Source organism: Penicillium digitatum, chromosome 2 (genome assembly GCF_016767815.1).
Source record: "Penicillium digitatum chromosome 2, complete sequence".
Classification (NCBI taxonomy): Eukaryota; Fungi; Ascomycota; class Eurotiomycetes; order Eurotiales; family Aspergillaceae; genus Penicillium; species Penicillium digitatum.
Window position 1 is genome coordinate 4338508 of NC_089385.1, and position 17794 is coordinate 4356301.

Sequence of the window (17794 nt, forward strand, 5' to 3'; positions counted from 1 at the left end):
CCATTGAACGTCATCTGCCCAGTATTGATCACTGCTGGTCCTTGATTTGCTGCCTGTTGTTGAATTTTGTGGTCTATTGTTTATTCCAGTTTGGATACGACAGATTTTGCGCCCTGATCAGTGCCATCCACCTTTTTTCCTTCTCGGTTCTGTGGTCAAACCCATCTCGACTCAAAATTGGAAAGCGACTTGGATGAACAACTTCCTGCACACTGAGTTCGCATCTGGTTCCTTTGTCTCCTAGGCAAAATTCCTGCGGTCAACTCAGTCTCCGAATTCAGAGACCAAAAAAAAAAAATCGAGATACAATTTCAGATCGAACCCCACCGCGATAAGACTCAACTCGACGCCTTAACGCCAGCCTATTCACAATGAGCTCGCAAGGAATGACTCGCAAGAGACCTGCACCGGGAACGGTACCGCCTGTCCATCCTCAGATGAACGCTGTACCGAACTTTCCGACTGCTGCGAACCCCGGCTCTCAGCTTTCGAACGATCAATTCTTGCAATGGGGCCAGAACCCCCCCGTCAATGCCATCAATACCGCCCCCTTCTCTGATTCTTCCTACAACCCCGCAGGCTTTGCGCCACCCCAAGATGTGTCTGCACCGGCTGCGACAGCATCTAATCAGCTTGCCCGCCGACAAGCGAACCAGGTGGTCAGCCGAAACCGTGGCTACGAGCAACCTCCTGCTTCGTATGTGGAGAACGGAGGAAATAGTGGAAACGGAGAGAGCGGCGCATGGGGGGAATCTCTAGAGGAGCTCTACCGGCGAGCTTTGACTGCGAAGAGAGATTCACAGGCAAAACGAAAGCAAATACCGCCCTTTGTACAGAAATTGAGCAGGTATGATACATGAATCGCTTTGTGGCAATTTTAGGACTGACCGAGAATCGCAGTTTTTTGGACGAATCTAAGAATACAGAATTGATTCGATGGTCCGACGATGGCAATTCCTTCGTCGTCCTAGACGAAGACGAGTTTGCGAGAACTTTGATCCCTGAGCTCTTCAAACACAATAACTACGCCTCATTCGTCCGACAGCTGAACATGTACGGTTTTCACAAGAAGGTCGGACTTTCCGATAATTCAATGCGCGCCAGCGAACGGAAAAACAAGAGCCCCAGCGAATACGCAAACCCTTATTTCAAACGAGGCCACCCAGATTTGCTATGGCTCATTCAGAAGCCAAAGAACGCTGGAGGCGGCGGACATGCGAGCAAACCTAGCAAGGGCGGCACCCGCGTGAAGACGGAGGATATTGATGATAACGACATGGACGATTATATCGAAGAGGGTGCACCGGCTCCTCGCGATAACCGTGCTCCCCGACCACAGCAATTGTCATTAGTCACGGATAGCTCTGTGCCCAGTGATCAACTCTCTGGGGTATATCGCGAACTTCAGTCGATTCGCCAACAGCAGTCAATCATCTCAACCACAATAACCAGGCTACGGAAGGAACACGAGCAACTCTATGCCCAAGCAGCCAACTTCCAAGAGCAACATACTCGTCATGAGAACTCGATCAATGCCATTCTAACTTTCCTTGCAACTGTATACAACCGCAGTTTGCAGGGAGAGGGTGGGCCACAAAACCTCGCGAATTCTTTTGCGGGAGCCATTTCGCAGGACCAAGGAAACATTGTGGATGTTGATGATGACTACCTTACCAATGCTCTAGGATCAATGACTAGCCCGAGTACCCAGAGAACAATGAAGAAGCCGCCACTGCTTTTGAAGGCTCCGCCCGCAACGGATGCGTATACTCGGCCCTCCACAGCTTCACCATCGGCCGGTGGCTCCTATGATACACGGTTTCGTGGTCATGCTCGGCAACCCAGCGCCAACCAGCACGGCCATGTAGAGGAGGTCTTTGACCACAGCCCCCGCCCAAGCGCTCCAAACGTTTCCCTAGGACAGCCGACGGACGAGAATTCCCCTCAACGGGACATTATGTCTGTAATTCAAAACTCCAATGCACGCAACGGGCTCTCAACAAACTTCTCTGAGTTCCCCAATATGCTCTCCTCTCTCGAAAACCATGGTGGTAATGTTCCCCTCACGGCAAATCAACGCGCCGATATGCTTCGACTCATGGCCAACGAAACAAACTCACTAGAACCCAACGCTGGCGTATCCCCCAACAACGCGCTCGTCTCGCCGAATCCACCACTCATGCCGCACAACTACTCGGGTAGACTAGCCGACACCCGACAAGAAATCGACAACCTCGTCAAGATGCAAGCTGAGCAGGATCGCTCCGTTCAGAACTTGACTAGTCTTCTCCAGCCCTTGAGCCCGAACGGCACCATCCCCGGCATCGATAGTGAGGGCAATGTACCTCCTCCGCCACTTGATCTCGACCAAATCTTCAACAACGACTACTTCACCGACATTGGAGATGCAGGTTCCGAGATCAAAAAACAGGTCGAGAATCCAACGAGCCACTTAGGGACCGGCGAGAATACGCACGATCCTGTAGGAACTACCCAAAGTGACGACGGAGACACCAATGACCTGTTCGATTTCGATCACATTCCTGCCGAGCCTGATCTCTTCGAAACCCCTCATAATGTGCAGGGCGATCCCACCTACAACTATGGCTTTGACGGTGTCGGCTACGATGAATCTGGGCGCGTGATCGAGCAGTTGACGGATAGCGAAATTACCAGTCCCGCAGCCACAGAGAATCCAGGCGAGGCTGTAAATGATGGTGGCAGTGCGACGAAACGGCGCAAAAAGGCCTGATTCTGTCGACAGCGCAAGGAATGTCAGACGGAGACACCCACGCACGGGTTAGGGCTTAGATGAAAAGAAAACTTCTCGGTGCACAATTAGGCGTTTGTCATTACGGGGTTTATTCGTGTGCCTGGGGGGATGTGACTAGGCTGTACAAACCTATTACGATCCGTGAATGAACCAATCCCTGGAAATTTAATGAGATACCTTTGCTTTACCATCTTGCACTCTTTCAGACGTAGCATGATGATTTTGGGTTCATTGTCGACGCCTTTCCAATCTACTAATCCCTGGGGATATGATGCATTGACCATAAATCTTTTCTTACTACTCTACAGAGAGACTATCCCAGCAACCAAGTCCGGGGCGTCGATTGATTTTGACTGACTGGATGCCGGAGTACAGCCCGGCATACCGGATCTTCTCCACCCTCGAAGGGTTGGCTGTGGCTGAGCCCTACAACATATATTGTGCACATGCATTGTCTGAAAGATAGAGACGTGTATTCAATCGAACCTGCAATTGCGAGTCGAAATTCGATTGGTGAACTTTCAAGAAATTTTCCCAGATCTGCTTTGGTTGTCTAGTTGGTTGAAACACAACAAAAGGAGGGTTCGTGGAAAGGTAGATAATGGAGACGCAGACTGTTTGAATACCACCATGCCTCAAGGCTCAGGCGATTAACCACCTTGTTATAAGTACCTGGGGCCAAGAGAGTATTCCCCTAGTGTGTCTCGCTGGGGGCTGTGGAGATATATCGTTTTTCTTGTTCAAAACCTCCTTGATACATGGCTTGTAGTATATTGGTCCAATTTGTGACTAGACACTGTTCGATATCACGATACCCGAGAAGCTTTGTGTAGAACATGCGAAATTATAGTAGTGTAGCTGAGGAACAGTGAACCAGTACCGCTATAGTTAAAAAAACTACCCCCTAACCACATTAGCCCCATTTATCGACGCTATGCTCGGCCCTTCCGGCAGGATTTAGACGCCTTCGCGCCAACCAGGGGGTTGAGATGCTTAACTAGGTGCTAAACTAGCTGTTCGAATAGGTTTTAAATTATAAAATTAACCTCACCCCCAAGGTGAGCATTATAACCAATCCTAGGGGTTTCTGGAGACATGCATGTCCTAAAACTAACTGCCTTTGTAACCTTGGAAGACGCCGGTGGCTGCAATGCATGTAGCGCCTGGCTAAAAATGTCGGACAAGGAAGATCTCAGTATATGTACGGGGTCAGCATACTAATAGGCAGAGATGGTATTTGTATACTTGGAAGCAAATGGCATCTAACGAATAAGAGTAATTCAACGCCCCTTGTCCCATTCCAAGTCACTTACTCGCTCCCGTTTACGCTCGCGCTCTCTATCACGCTGGAATCCCCGCTTTCGTCCAACCACCTCCTTCTCTCGTTCACGAGGATCAATCACCATGAGTGAGTCTGCCTCACCTCCGTGCTCGCGCTTCCAGTTCAAGTCTTTGCCTAGGGTATCTTTCCCAAAGCGGAGTTCGTGCGAGAGCCAACCTCCGTCTTGCTGTTCGGGGTCGTCCACTTCTACCTTAGGGTCATTCCATGCTTGGCAGGATTGGCAGTTCGCAATAAAGTGCAGGTCGCAGAGTTGGGCCTCTTCGTCTTCTTCATCTTCCTTTTGATTTTTGGTGTCATTGTCGGTGTGACTTTTGCTTTGTGATGTTCTGGTAATTGGTGCGGGTTTAGCGCCTTCGAGCTTGGCTTTGAAGGCGTTGAAGAGCTGCAGTGCTTCTCGCTCAGCGGCGCTACTGGGTCCTGTCCCATTGCGACTGGAGCCGTTTGCCGTCCCTGGAGGTGGCCGTTTTCGACCTCGAATTGAGGTCTCGGGGATCATAGCTTCTAGAGCAGATTTCTTTCGGCCTATTGTCTTAGGATTGACATCGACGTCACGGCGCATTGAAGCCATCAGAGCGGCAATCTGAGCGTTTGTCCGCGACAGCTTGGACTCCTTTGCGGGTGGGTCCTCTGGTGTTGGAGACCGAGCAAGGGACTCAGGGTCAGGCAGGGGGAGTTGTGCCTCTGGCTCTGGTGTCTTTGGCCGCTTTTTACGCTCTGCAGACGGTGCTCGATCTAGAGATGGCGACCGGGGCCGTTTGCGCGGCTGTGATGGGGCTTCTGCTCGGCGCTGGGGGTTTGATATTTCGGGCTTTGCACCTGGCGCATCCACTACCAAATTGGTGTTGAATTTCGGCTTCGCTGGGCGCATGGGAATCTCCTCGTCTCCCTCGTCTCCAAAGCTCAGAAGCGTCTTCCCGCCTTTTGTAGCCTTCTTCTTTTTCTTGGATGGAGCCTTCTCTGTCTTTCCGGCAGTTGTTGAGACTGTCTTTCTATCTTTCAACTTGCCCTCCAGCGGTCCTAGCTCTCCTACCTCGCAGGAGGTCACTTTGATCGGATAAACAGGACGCTCAGTGCCCGCAATACGCTCCGCGTCTGCAATCTTCAACACATTGTAGATGCTGTCCCCCTCTAATCTTCCAAAAATTGTACACTTTCCGTTCATCTCACGTTCCGTATTCGCTAGCGTGATGAAAAATTGACTGCCGTAAGTCCCGTCCTCACTCTTGGCCATTCCTAGCAAGCCACGTCGATTAAAACGTAACCTACTGTGCAGCTCATCGCGTAGAACTACCCGCTCATCCGGGTCCCGAGCTTCGGGGTCAAATTCGAATTCCGGGTATTCATAGATGGAAGTTCCGCCGGAGCCAGTACCGGTGGGATCACCACCCTGGATCACAAAGTCGGGGGCCACTCGATGGAAGATTGTGTCGGCATAGTAGTTGTCCTTGCAGTGCTGGAGGAAGTTTTTGCAAGTGAGAGGGGTCTGGTTTGCGAAGAGCGCAATCTGGATGGGTCCAACCGTGGTGTTGAGCGTGGCCGACGCAGTGGGATTGGGCTCGCTGGCGTATTGAGAGGACATAATGGGCACGTAAGCTGCCTTTCTATGGCGAGTGCCGCAAGAGGGTAGGAGCGAGGCTTTGGAGTGTATTCGGGGCTTGGGACACCCCCGCTTGAGTGTTGCGACTGAATGGGGTGGTTTCTCCGACCAAACGCTCGAAAGGAACGTCATGGCACGTGACGTCGATCTAGCCCTTGCTTATTTGGTTTCCAAGGACTTTGTTTAAGATGATATAATTAATTGAAAAAAAAAAAAAAATTTCAATCAGCAGTCTTTCTTTATCAATCCAACTGTACATAACACATTTCACAGATTTCCCCTAGAGTCAGAATGAGACCCAAAGTACCTGTCACTAGCCATGTAACATGGGATAGGACGTTGAGCGTTGGGCATGAGATTTGTCGCATTTGGGGATCATCATCTGCAGGGGGAGCTAAGAAATTTTCGGGTGTGCATTTTGAGCATGTGCTAAGCATTTTTGTCAGACTTGACGTTTGGTGGCAATGGATGCTAGTAGGTGGTTCAAGGAAGATCCACTCCCCCCAGCTCACCGAATAGTCACCGCGAGATCTTATTTTGCAAGAAAGATTTTGCATTGACAACAGTGAACTGAGTTGCAAAATCGAGACGTGAGTCAGCCATTGAGAGTTGGAAGGACATGGCGGCTGGAGAGGATTCAAGAAAATGGAGTCTTGAGATCATTCACTACCAGAGTGTTGATAAAGATTGAGACGTAAAAAATGTCGCAGATGGGTCGCATGGGAAGAGTCCAGCGTTGTCGCATAGGGTGAAATTACTGATAAATGTCATGATGTATCGCGCATGGGGGTACTGCTTGATGAAACCCAGCGAAAGATCAAGCTTCGTCTCCAGCAAGCTAGATTCACACCGGTTGTCCCTCTGGTCGAGGCTGTGGAAGAATAGTCTGCTTTTGCATTTGACGTTGATCCTGTTCCAGGTGCTGTTGCTGCGCCAAAGCTCTGGCATGGAGTCCTAACTTAAACCGCAGACGGCGCAAAGTGCGTTCAGAAATACCGTAACCTTCTCTCTGCAACATGTTGAGCATAGCCTTATCGGTCAGCTTATCCTGTATGAAGAGCATCCTAATGCGCGCATGCAAAGCCTCGTCGCCTGTCGTTGTCCGGTGTCGTTTGCGGATGCCCCACTTGCGAAGGCGGGACTGGATGGTTCGCTCCTTGACATGGATATTATGACAGCTTTCGAGGGTACGGCTAATAGAGTCGCTACTGATGCCATGACGGTAAAGAGTAATGATATCATCCCGGTAGGGTTCTAAGTTAATTTGTTGGCGAGGCATTCTGCGGCTGAGAAGAAAAGAGAAAGAGAAAGAGAGCAGGAGTTGGGGAGGAGACGATTTAAGGCGGTGAAACTGCGGGATGGTCACTTGTCTTGATATTGATGTCCATGATGTGTTCGGATTGGATTAAAAGATGTCGCTGAAATACTATGGTGCTCAGAGGATTGGGAGCTTAACTTGCAAAATTGAAGCCAATTCAAACACTTCGGACTAGACTTGTAGGATGCATGGAATATGCCGATACAGCTACATGCAAGATGCTCATCAAGCCTCCCATAACTGTGTCATGTTGGATTATTTAGTTCCAACGTCAGATTCGAGTTATTATTGCATTTTCATACATTCGTTGCACATTGCAAGTCCTACTGAACAAGTCACATACAAGCCACCTAAACCTTTTTGTCAGCCTCCACAACAACAGGCGAGCTCTTTGCTTCAGGGCTGGCCTTGTTCCGCTTTGCTATGCGGAATCCACCAAGCAGAAAGAAGATAGCCTGCAGGCCAAGAATCACTGCGAGGGTAACCATAGCACCAATGACACCTGCCACAGCGAGTGACATTCCCGAGCCACTAGTGCTAGAGCTGGTAGCAGAGCTGGACTCGCCACTGGTGCTGTCCGACCTAGCGCACTTGCCATCTGTGCTGCCGCACATTGCACACCACTCGTCATCAGAAGTCACAGCGATCTCGCTGGTCTTGGAGGAAAAGTCGTCCCAGGAGAGAAGCTCGCGGGACTGACCGTACAGTGGGTATGCAGTAGGCTCAGATGAGCCGGTGATGGTACCATTGTGGAACGTGAAGCGCACGCTGAGATCGGACTTGTCAGTTGGGAAGTCGGTACCACTAGCGTTCGTCACCAGCTCGAAGACCATAGACGAGGCGTAGTCTGGAATTCCGGTGAAGTTGACGGATGCAGCAGGCATCTGCAAAAGACCGAAAAGAGAGAAGATTGTGCCATAGGAGCCGAATCCGATGTTCAGCTTAGACTTGCCCTTGGTAGTGATGGTCTCGTTGAGTCCAGCCAGAATTTTGCCCGCGAGGACAGCACCGTCGATAGCGCGAACTTTCTCAGAGGAGTTGTAAGCCAGGTTGAATTCATGGCTTCCAGCTAGCGAAATCAGCTGGCGGTATACCTCCTCGGTCAGGTTTGACTTGTGAGGGAATTGACTGGTAGAGTTATGGATGTTGCCAACGTTCAAGTAGTCGAAGATGGTATAGGCGTTCTTGAAAGTCATATCCGACGAGGCAAATGCGCCGTCTAGCATGGGCGAAAGCGATTGGTAGAACTTTTTGGTTGATAGTAGCAGCGAAGTGTACATTTCGGACGCAAAGTAGTTGTTGCTGCTCACGGTCGCCTTCTGGCATCCACTGGAGCCCTGCAACCAAGTGGAATCCTCGGCGTTTTTGCTGGTAGAGGCAGGTACCAGCTGAATGAGCTGATAGCCGTTTAATGGTGCCTCGACCGAGGTTCCATTGCCCAGGGTCTGGGAAGCTACTTTCCCCACGGGGGGATATACGCCCTGTAAGAAGCCAGTGGCGGAGTTCTGCAGCACGGTATCCGGGGGAGCAGAGGCACTGATCTGCTTTGGGTTGACAACTTCGGCACTAATGCCCTCGATTTGCTTAGAAGAGTTTGGCGAGATGTATCGCTCGTTGTAAAAAGATCCCGAATCAAAGACCTCCCGGTAGCCCAGGTCGGTCAGCTGAGTGTTGCCAAAGACCTTTGGCGTGCGATCTCCATGGCGGGTGAAAATATATGCACCCAGCACACGCTCAGCATCAACGAGAGGGGACAAAGATGCAGCCAACAAAAGGCCGAACTGGATAGAATTACGCATGCTGAAATAAGGAAGCCAACAGAGAAGAAATCGAGAAGCAGCCCAAACAAAAAGGTTAAAAAAAACCCCCCGGGGTATGAACCCTTTTTATCTACTTCACGTCAAATGCCAAGCTCTTGCAAGCAAACCCCGTTGACTCTTCCCCCAGTCAGGGTTAGTGTTTCTTCAAATCCTAAGCTTGTCAGCTAAGCGGGGGGGGGGGGGGGGGGGAGATTGAGTGTGTTGTAATTAGTCCGAGAGTAGTTTAGTGGAGGAATTTTATAGGCAAGTCATTGGTCAACATAGTTAGTTAGCAGTTCAAATTATATAATTGAAAAGATCTCCGCGGTAGGCCTCGGAGCTGCGATAGCGGAGAGTAGCGGAGAGAGAGAGAGAGAGAGAGAGAGTACAGTGTAGCGGATATATCGGTAGTGACAATGAAATTACGATAGAGCCTTTTTGAACTACAAACATGCCTGATTTAGGTAATGCAGACCTCTCGATTTCCATGCTCGAGGTTGATCGGAAATGGTCGAAAAAATTTGATCTTTCTTGAAGCCCCTGTTCTATCTAGATTGCTACATTTATATCGTGACATGAAGAAACATAAAATATTAGAGAATATTTAGATCATATCGCTTGTACTTATGCCACCATGACACCCTTGTCACTCATTAACTCACATCCATTTCGCACCACGCCGACCAGCCCTCCAGTCTGAATAGCTTCCGAACCGCCCCCAGCAAGTCGCCATTCAATCTCGGCCAGCCCCTCGAGCCACGTGATACGAGTTTGAGCGGGGACTTCAAGCTGTTGGAGTTGGTCTGCTAGTGCGGAGAGAATGTCGGCCAAAGCTAGACCCTTGGTTGTCTTGAGAGTTTGCACTGTGTTCAGACAGGAAGTGACATCGCTGGTGGAGAGGATGGTGGTCATAATTTCTTGAATATCGGACGGGTGTGGGGCGGCAATGCAGTCGTAGATTGTCGCATTGGTGACAGTCTCGGGCTTGGGACGAGGGGCTTTAGGAGCGTCTCTCATTGGCAGCGGGATACCTGAAAAGATAACATCGGTCAATTGGGCTGGATATGAGCAAGGACAAAGGACATGAACTGACTGCTGGCAAAGCATGCCTGGAGCACGTTTAGGGCTCGTCGCATGTCACCTTTGCTCAGGGTCACTAAACTATCAACCGCATCGGGCTGCATCCTGACCCCCTCGTTCTCTATCACTTTGTCGACCAAGGTCCGAATGTCAACTTCCTTCAAGGGACTAAACCGGAATCGAGTACACCGGGACAGGAGTGCTGGTGACAGCTTATGTGTGTAGTTGGCAATGACGCAGAATCGGGTATTGGATGTGTAGCGCTCCATGATACGGCGGAGGGCCATTTGTGCGGTGGAAGTCATCGCATCGGCTTCGTCTAGAATGATAAGCTTGAATCCTGCCAAAGGGGAGCCAGCAGTGCCTTGGGGGGCCATGTTGAAGATCTGTTTGGTGCCTTTTGGTATTCACAGTAAGCTTGTAGTTCAACTTGAGACTCCTAGGTCACAAACTTGCAAAGGTCTTGATTTGTTCTCTAACAACATCAATACCACGATCATCACTTGCATTCAGCTCCAACACCATCTGTCGCATGTTTTTGGTACCGTAGATCCGCCGTGCAAGGGCTAGGATAGTGGAGGTCTTTCCAGTTCCTGGAGGTCCATAGAGGAGGAGATGGGGAAGCCGCTTTATGAGAAGGTTAGTCAAAGCCTATAATAAGCCTATAATACACCTTTAAACAGAGGCATTTGTTACATTTGTCTCCACGAACCGGTTGATAGTTGCGAGAATGTCTTGATGGCCAGAGACATCATCCAGGCTGCTCGGTCGGTATTTCTCAACCCTGGGAAGCTGTTTAGTGGTAAAATTGCAATAGACACAATTTCAAATCTTACCATGGCAAATTGTCCTGAGCTTCGACTGGCAGATCGGCGACGGTTCTCTTTTTTCCACTGGCATTGTCGGAGCTAAATTGCACGTCCTTGGACGCATCCACGTCCATTTCATCCTCGTAGTCTGACATGATGAAGGTTCCTTCAGTGGACATAAAACAGTCAATATCAACAGTCCTATCAAGAAGAGCAGGTAAAATCGCGAAAAAAGTACCTAAATGTGTTGACGCGTGGAGCGCGTTAAGAGGCTCGGGGCGGAAAATCATGGAGCTTGGGGGGGCTCCACAGATGACATCCCTCAACTGCCTAACCTCCAACGGGTCAACTTGTCCCCTTCGCGGTCTCTTTGATTGAACTTGCTGTTTAATTTATTTGACGCATTCACAATGCCTGTATGGTTTGATTTCTTGATTTGTCCCTGAAGCCACCTTGTTAACCTTCAACGCAGGCATACCACTCCATCTTCCTGGAGGACCGCGATGTCCCCGTGATAGGTATGAGAACTCCTATCATGTCTAGCGCAGGAGTTCCTAAGCTATGAATCGACATTGAAAAAACCAAACTGACCATACAATGTCTCCTGACTAGGAAACTTCCCTATCCTTCCCCTCCGAACCCGTACTCGTGGCCCCGCATACACATTGCCCCCGCTTCCCAACACCGACGACCTCGATGTGTCGCCAGAAAGTGAATCGTATGATTGCGTTGATGAAATTCTATCGCTCTTCCGCGCCAATGTCTTGTTCCGCAACTTCGAGATCAACGGCCCCGCTGATCGCATGCTCATCTATGGAACTCTGTTTATCAGCGACTGCCTCGGGAAGGTCAAACCAACTATGAATGCCCGTGAAGCGGAGAAGGTAAGTTTTGATACCCCATATGAAAAGCCAGATGTAGAAGAACTATCTTTGACAATTGTATCCCCAGGCCCTGACCAACGCCGCCCTCGACAACTTTGCTATTCCCGGTGATGTGTCATTCCCGCTGAATCAGGCCTTTGAGCCCCCGCGTGACCGCCAGGATGCCGAGACTCTTCGCCAGTGAGATCTTCGCTGCTATATACTGCAGAGCAATTTTAGCTAACCGGTTCTTGTACCTTCAGGTTTATCTCTCAGGTGCGACAGGAGATTGCCATCCGCCTACACGCTAGATTATACCCTGGTGGAGTTGGGCCATCAAAAGTAAGCAAGAACAAATAATTACACTCTTGATCTGTCCCAAAAACTAACTCATTCTAGTTCTGGCTGAGTTTCACGAAGAGAAAGTTCATGGGAAAGAGTCTCTAGACGATGGGCGTTGCTTTATATTGTTTGATGAAATTCAGCGCATAGAATGAATTTGATACTTGATTCAAGCCCAGAGCCGAGCCCGGAGCGATTAGAGAAGCTTCGACGTGGATACTTGCACATCTGGGGTTCAACCTCATCAATAGCAAGCACCAACACGATGAGTAAAGAAGGGGTAGCAGTAAGATGAAGTTGGATCACGCGAAAAAAAGAAGTTATTTGATATAACTGTACATTGAAATACTATTGAATCTATTTTGAGGGCGTTTACGGCGTACATTCATGAAAACTAGGACGTCATCTCCACATCTCGATCACTGAAAGGGGTAGATGTCATCTCCACCTTTCGTCTCTTGCGAACGTTGCCAGCGGCTTGGATATTCTGTGTGGTGGGGAACACGCGAACACCATGGAAGAGATAGCCTTCTGCGCCACCACGTCCAGTCATAAGGGGGTGGGTTCTTCCGGGCAGAACTTGCCAAGGGCGCACACGCGATGTTTGCAAGGTAGGTGGAAGAAGAATCGTCGGATCAACCACGAATTCTTCATGAAGTGAGGACAAATCAACAGCCTCTCCTTCTGAGCCTTGTGACTCCAGTTCTCGCTTTTTGTTGATGAATGCGGTCCTCCGAGCAGTGGAGTACATGTCTGTCAATTCAACCAGAGACTCTACTGTCGGAGAATACACGACGACAGGGGCAGACCCCGCAAGAAGCGGGACCATGGTCTTTAGTACGCTTGCTGGCTCTAACAAGGTGGACACAATCAGTCCATCAAAGTTACCGGCCCGGCTCTCATCCACAACTGCTTTGACACGCCCCCATCGATTGCGCTTGTGGTAATACGCAGTGCGCCTGCTTTGTTTCAGCTCGGCCAATTCCTCTGCGGGTATGATGGGTGGTTCATTGGCATAGAGTGGGTCGGAATTGGGGTCAGCCAACTGCATCCAGGAAATTGATTTGAGATGGGTGTGGAGTGGGTGGGATTCATCGGGGTTGTTGGTGTCATAGCCAAAGAATTTCAAGAGTGACAAGTTCGGTTGGGAGTATGGGTGGATAACGGTGATGGTGTTGGTAGTAGCAGACATTGGCTGGGGACGTACGCGCCGGGGCTTCGAGGGGCCGTAGGTAGGTTGTGATTCAGAGGTGCTGGGGGTTGGAGCACCTTGCTCCTCTGTTGGGTCTTCCTCGGCATCATGGGGATATAGAATTCCCATGCGCTCAGCCATCGCGGCAACAACAAGTCCACCAGTCTCATCAACGATGGCATAACGTCCATGTGGCTTCATTCCATCACCCACCTCAACATTTCCGCTATGATGTACATTACCCCAGCAACCGATGAGACCGATGTGTTCGTCCCGTAGCTCCATGGCCTTTTGCGCATCCCGTTCTTCGATCAAGTAATTGGCGAGCAGGCCAACGTCCAGGGGGAGGACGGTAAACCGCTTCAGATACTTCTTTCGTTTCCGCAACGTGTATTTGGCAAGAGAAAATGCGGTCTTCTGGTCTATTGCGCTGTGCGATTCCAAGAGCTTCGCGACAATGTCTTTTCCCGCGCCACCGGCTTCTCTTTTCAATTCTTCAATTTCCGCCAAAGTCAACTTCTGGGAAGAGTTTTCATCATTGATTTGTCGATTTGTTCGCATCGGTAATCCATTTTCGCCAGTATCCACGTCCTCACCCTCCCCATCACCCTCCCCATCCGCGAGGAGGGTCTCCGCGTGTAACTCGGTAGCTGACACGACGCGTAATTGATGGCCAGCGTCGTCGCACGCATCAAGAATTTCAAAGGTGAAATAGAATGGCCGTCCAATAATCTGGTTGGCAGCAAAGCTACCAAATCTACTCAAATTGACGATTCTGATCGATTGTTAGTTCTTGCGATGGAATCTATTCCCGCATGAAGTAGAAAAGACTTACGTATCAGGGATTATCTGGATGAGTCTTAACTGATCCGACTGGAGCCGAATACCCACGAACTGGCCCGGACGAATATAGGAATGCATGACGGTGATGGAATAGCTTTGCCTCGAGCTCCTCGACAAAATTATTCTGGGGACTTTTATGGCCTATAGAATTCCAACCAATCAGAGGATGAAATTTCTCACAATCGGGTGGATAGATAGTCCGGAATAATGATAACGTATTTCACAAGCGAGCCGGCCACCCCAACCAAACCTACTAATTTCAAATACAAACAACTCAACCAAAACTCCATTAAATTAAATACACTAAATTGATCTATTCTCTGAATATACATTTCTTTTATGACCCTGACTTTTATCTAACCCGCATGTTGGTAATGCTCTCGTTCGGGGCTGTAAAGGTGGCGAAGGCCTTCTCTGCCAGCGGGGGGGAGGCGCTTCAACCGATTCAACCGGCTCAGTAATCAATTGAGAAGCTTCAAGAACTGAGAGGCCTTCTTCAGTAGGTATCTACCTCCGGGACCTAGTACGCTTTTGCTTCTGCTTCTCGTTGGCAGCGCGTAATTCGCTAACTTCTTTCTCGAGAAGTACGGCGGATTGCATAGTGATCTAATACGCCTTTAAAACCTGGCTTATAGCGGAATTCAGAGGACTCGGAGGGCTCCTTAATCTTATACGAAGCAATACTTTAATTGATAAAGCTTGCTTTTATAATTAGATATAATTCAAAGGGGTTTTTAGTGTCAGGGTGCGGGCTGGCAGGACGGTATGATAGGAGATGACTGGCAGGGACAGGTCGTAACAGATCAGATTCTCATTGACAGGTACAGGCACAGGCAGGGGCAGGCTAATATACAAGACGTAGCTCGAAGAGCTACAACAGGATCTAGAACTGAAGATAAACAGGTCGGAGATCACGTGTCGTGATCTTCCTTTTACTAAGCATTACGGTTCACACCGTGACAGTACCCCCTCCCTTAGAGCCGAGCTCCGTCGAGGCGAGGCTTGTGCGGGTATCTTCGGTGGAAGTTCCGTATGGTTTCGCGGGCGTGGTCCAGGTATTCAACAGGCTCTTCAGTGGGTTCGTCGTAATCAATCCATTTGACGGTGTACTTCAGACGCGGGCCTCCTCGGCCTCGTCGTTCCCAGCGGGAATCTAAGATGTCTTCAACTTCCCATTCTTCCAGTCCTTCGACTTCGACAGGCGGTGCGGGTTCAGTAACTTGTCCATTTACCGGGTTCGTGGCGGCAGGCTGTAGCAGGCTGACGTTAAACACAGGGTGGATCTTCATACTAGCAGGCAGTTCGAGCTTGTAAGCGTGTGCACTTATAGCTTCTAGGACCTTAAAGGGGCCTCGGTTCTTCCAGTCCAGTTTCTTCTGCGGGCGGAGGGTTCGGATATTCCTGGCGTTCAGCCAGACCAGTTGTCCAGGACGGTATCGGCGGGCAGGGGCGCGGTGACGGTTCGTTTGTTCTTCGTATCGGGCTTGTGCGGACAGTATCTCGGCGCGGACGTACTCAGTCAGTTCTTGCATTCGTGTAGCGAACTTTTCCGCGTCTCGGGTCGCAGGGTGACTGGCAGGCTGGGATGGTTCGAACCCGATGCGGGGGTGGAACCCATAGTTCGCGTAGAACGGAGAAACTCGGGTGCTCTCGGAGTATTGAGAGTTTGCAGTGAATTCGGCCAGCGGGAGCCATTCAGACCAGTCATCCTGTAAGTAGGACACATACGCTCGGAGGTATTGTTCCAGTACGGCGTTCGCGCGTTCAGTCTGGCCATCAGTTTCCGGGTGATAAGCGGTTGACAGCAGGTTGGTGATTCGCAGGCGCTTTGTCAGGTGTTTCCAGAATTGGGCCACGAACTGGGGTCCTCGGTCAGATACAACGGTATTCGGCAGGCCGTGCAGTTTCCAGACATGACGGGTGTACAGGCGGGCGACTTCTTCAGCGTTGCAGGTTCCCTTGCAGTGTATGAAGTGCTTCATCTTGGTCAGACGGTCTACCACGACTAGGATGGCGTCGTAACCGTAGCTCAGGGGCAGGTGCGTGATGAAGTCCATGCTGATATCTTGCCAGGCTCTCTCAGGTACGGGCAGTTGTCTCAGGATCCCTTGACGGACTTCTCGGGCGGGGGTGATACGGCGGCAGGTATGGCAGTTCTTGGTCCAGTCGCTCACGTACTGGTATACTCTAGGCCAGTAGTATTCTCGGGACAGCAGTTCATAGGTCTTCGACCGGCCAGGGTGTCCCACGGTGGGCTTGTCATGACACAGGCGCAGTATTTCAGCTTTCAGTTCATCGTTGTCAGGGACGTACAAGCGGTTCCGGTAGTAGAGGTAGTTGCCTCTTCGTTCGCAGTCGGCAAGTGTAATCTCAGGGTGACGGCTAGCGTTCTTGTCTAACGCTTCCAGGATAGATTGTACTACTTTATCTTGGTTGTAGGCTTCCAGCAGTAAATCCTTGATCGTAGATGGTGGTTCGGGCAGGTTGTTCTCGATGAATCGGACTCTTGTTTCAGGAGCAGCGGTGATGGGCGGATCGGCAATGTCGGGCGGAACGGTGATAGTAGGCGGGACTTCAGCGGTAGCAGGCGGTTCTTCTGGCAGGTCTGGCAGTTCAGGTGGAGTGGTTGTAGTGACTCCGTTTCTCTGTCGTGTTGTGACGTTTATCTGTAGGTTTTCTTTCTTCAGAACAGTCTGGCTCTGATGCGCTAAGCGCTCATCTCCCTCTTTAGGGATATCCTCTGACCTCCTGGTCAGGGCGTCGGGCTTTGCACCTTGTTTTCCGGGACGGTACGTGATCTTGAAGTTAAACCGGGACAGGAATTCAGACCATCGGGCTTGGCGGCGGTTCAGGAGTTTCGTTGTCGTGAAATATTCCAGATTGCGGTGGTCAGTTATGACCTTCACGGGCGAGGGTGTGCCCTCCAGTTCGGGACGCCACTCTTCGAAGCAGCGGATTATGGCTAGCAGTTCTTTACCGTATTTCTCATAGTTACACTCGGCGGCGGAGTGTTTTTTCGAGAAAAATGCGATAGGGTGCAGTATTCCAGCGTCATCGTACTGAGACAGTACACCGGCAGAGACAAAATCAGACGCGTCTGTTTCCAGGACTATCTCCTTGGACCAGTCAAACGCTTTCAGAACCGGGGCAGATGTAAACGCCTTCTTCAAGGCTTCGAAGCTCAGCTGGCAGACAGGTGTCCATTCGAAACGGACGTCTTTCTTCGTGAGTCTCACGAGCGGGGCGATGACTTTCGAGAAGTCTCTGATAAAGCGGCGGTAGAAGTTGCCGAAACCAATAAAGGCTTGCACATCAGTCAGACAGGTCGGTGTTTTCCAGTTCACGATCGTTTCGATCTTGTCGGGGTCCATACGGATACCATCTTCACCGATGATAATACCAAGGAACTTCGTCTCGGACACACAGAATTCGCATTTCGATAGTTTTGCGAACAGGCCTGCCTCTCGGAGGCGCTGGAGGACTTTTCGTACATGTTCTATGTGTTCCGCACGCGTGCGGCTGTAAATCAGGATATCGTCCAGGTAAGCAGTACAGAAACAGTCCAGGTACTCTCGTAACGTGTCGTTGATAAATCGTTGGAAGGATGCGGGGGCTCCAGTTAAACCAAATGGCATCACCAATGATTCGAACAGTCCTAATCTCGTACGGAAGGCAGTCAGGTATTCTTGTCCCTTCGCAATTCGCAGATTGTTGAAGGCGGAGATGATATCAATCTTCGTAAAGAACTTCATCCCTTTCAGGTTATTCAGGGTTTCCTTGGTCAGCGGCAACGGGTAACGGTCCTTAACAGTGATTGCGTTCAGTGCACGGTAATC

The 17794-nt window shown here is 50.2% G+C and overlaps 7 protein-coding genes across 7 annotated transcripts; 2 read left to right on the plus strand and 5 right to left on the minus strand.

Moving 5' to 3' along the window:
• Nucleotides 1–371: 371 nt before the first annotated feature.
• On the plus strand, nucleotides 372–2752 carry Pdw03_7547 (Heat shock transcription factor Hsf1, putative; the record flags this gene model as incomplete). The annotated part of the gene is made up of 4 exons (XM_066101687.1): nucleotides 372–847; nucleotides 901–1053; nucleotides 1105–2051; nucleotides 2124–2752. The coding sequence occupies 4 exons, from the start codon at nucleotides 372–374 to the stop codon at nucleotides 2750–2752; spliced, it is 2205 nt and encodes a 734-aa protein (XP_065956770.1).
• Nucleotides 2753–4053: 1301 nt separating this feature from the next.
• On the minus strand, nucleotides 4054–5694 carry Pdw03_7548 (Peptidyl-prolyl cis-trans isomerase, putative; the record flags this gene model as incomplete). The annotated part of the gene is made up of 1 exon (XM_014678287.1): nucleotides 4054–5694. The coding sequence occupies one exon, from the start codon at nucleotides 5692–5694 to the stop codon at nucleotides 4054–4056; it is 1641 nt and encodes a 546-aa protein (XP_014533773.1).
• Nucleotides 5695–6556: 862 nt separating this feature from the next.
• On the minus strand, nucleotides 6557–6991 carry Pdw03_7549 (Clr5 domain; the record flags this gene model as incomplete). The annotated part of the gene is made up of 1 exon (XM_014678286.1): nucleotides 6557–6991. One exon carries the CDS (start codon nucleotides 6989–6991, stop codon nucleotides 6557–6559), a length of 435 nt encoding a protein of 144 aa, XP_014533772.1.
• A 389-nt stretch (nucleotides 6992–7380) lies between these two features.
• Pdw03_7550 (Histidine phosphatase superfamily, clade-2) lies at nucleotides 7381–8829 on the minus strand (the record flags this gene model as incomplete). Its single annotated transcript, XM_014678285.1, has 1 exon — nucleotides 7381–8829. One exon carries the CDS (start codon nucleotides 8827–8829, stop codon nucleotides 7381–7383), a length of 1449 nt encoding a protein of 482 aa, XP_014533771.1.
• A 624-nt stretch (nucleotides 8830–9453) lies between these two features.
• On the minus strand, nucleotides 9454–11008 carry Pdw03_7551 (ATPase, AAA-type, core; the record flags this gene model as incomplete). The annotated part of the gene is made up of 6 exons (XM_014678284.2): nucleotides 9454–9860; nucleotides 9923–10306; nucleotides 10362–10536; nucleotides 10606–10693; nucleotides 10746–10884; nucleotides 10957–11008. 6 exons carry the CDS (start codon nucleotides 11006–11008, stop codon nucleotides 9454–9456), a joined length of 1245 nt encoding a protein of 414 aa, XP_014533770.2.
• A 120-nt stretch (nucleotides 11009–11128) lies between these two features.
• Nucleotides 11129–12028, plus strand: Pdw03_7552 (ARP2/3 complex, p21-Arc subunit; the record flags this gene model as incomplete). The annotated part of the gene is made up of 6 exons (XM_014678283.1): nucleotides 11129–11134; nucleotides 11191–11236; nucleotides 11331–11602; nucleotides 11670–11782; nucleotides 11845–11923; nucleotides 11981–12028. 6 exons carry the CDS (start codon nucleotides 11129–11131, stop codon nucleotides 12026–12028), a joined length of 564 nt encoding a protein of 187 aa, XP_014533769.1.
• Nucleotides 12029–12317: 289 nt separating this feature from the next.
• Nucleotides 12318–14036, minus strand: Pdw03_7553 (tRNA (adenine-N(1)-)-methyltransferase non-catalytic subunit trm6; the record flags this gene model as incomplete). Its single annotated transcript, XM_014678282.1, has 2 exons — nucleotides 12318–13890; nucleotides 13951–14036. The coding sequence occupies 2 exons, from the start codon at nucleotides 14034–14036 to the stop codon at nucleotides 12318–12320; spliced, it is 1659 nt and encodes a 552-aa protein (XP_014533768.1).
• Nucleotides 14037–17794: the final 3758 nt, after the last annotated feature.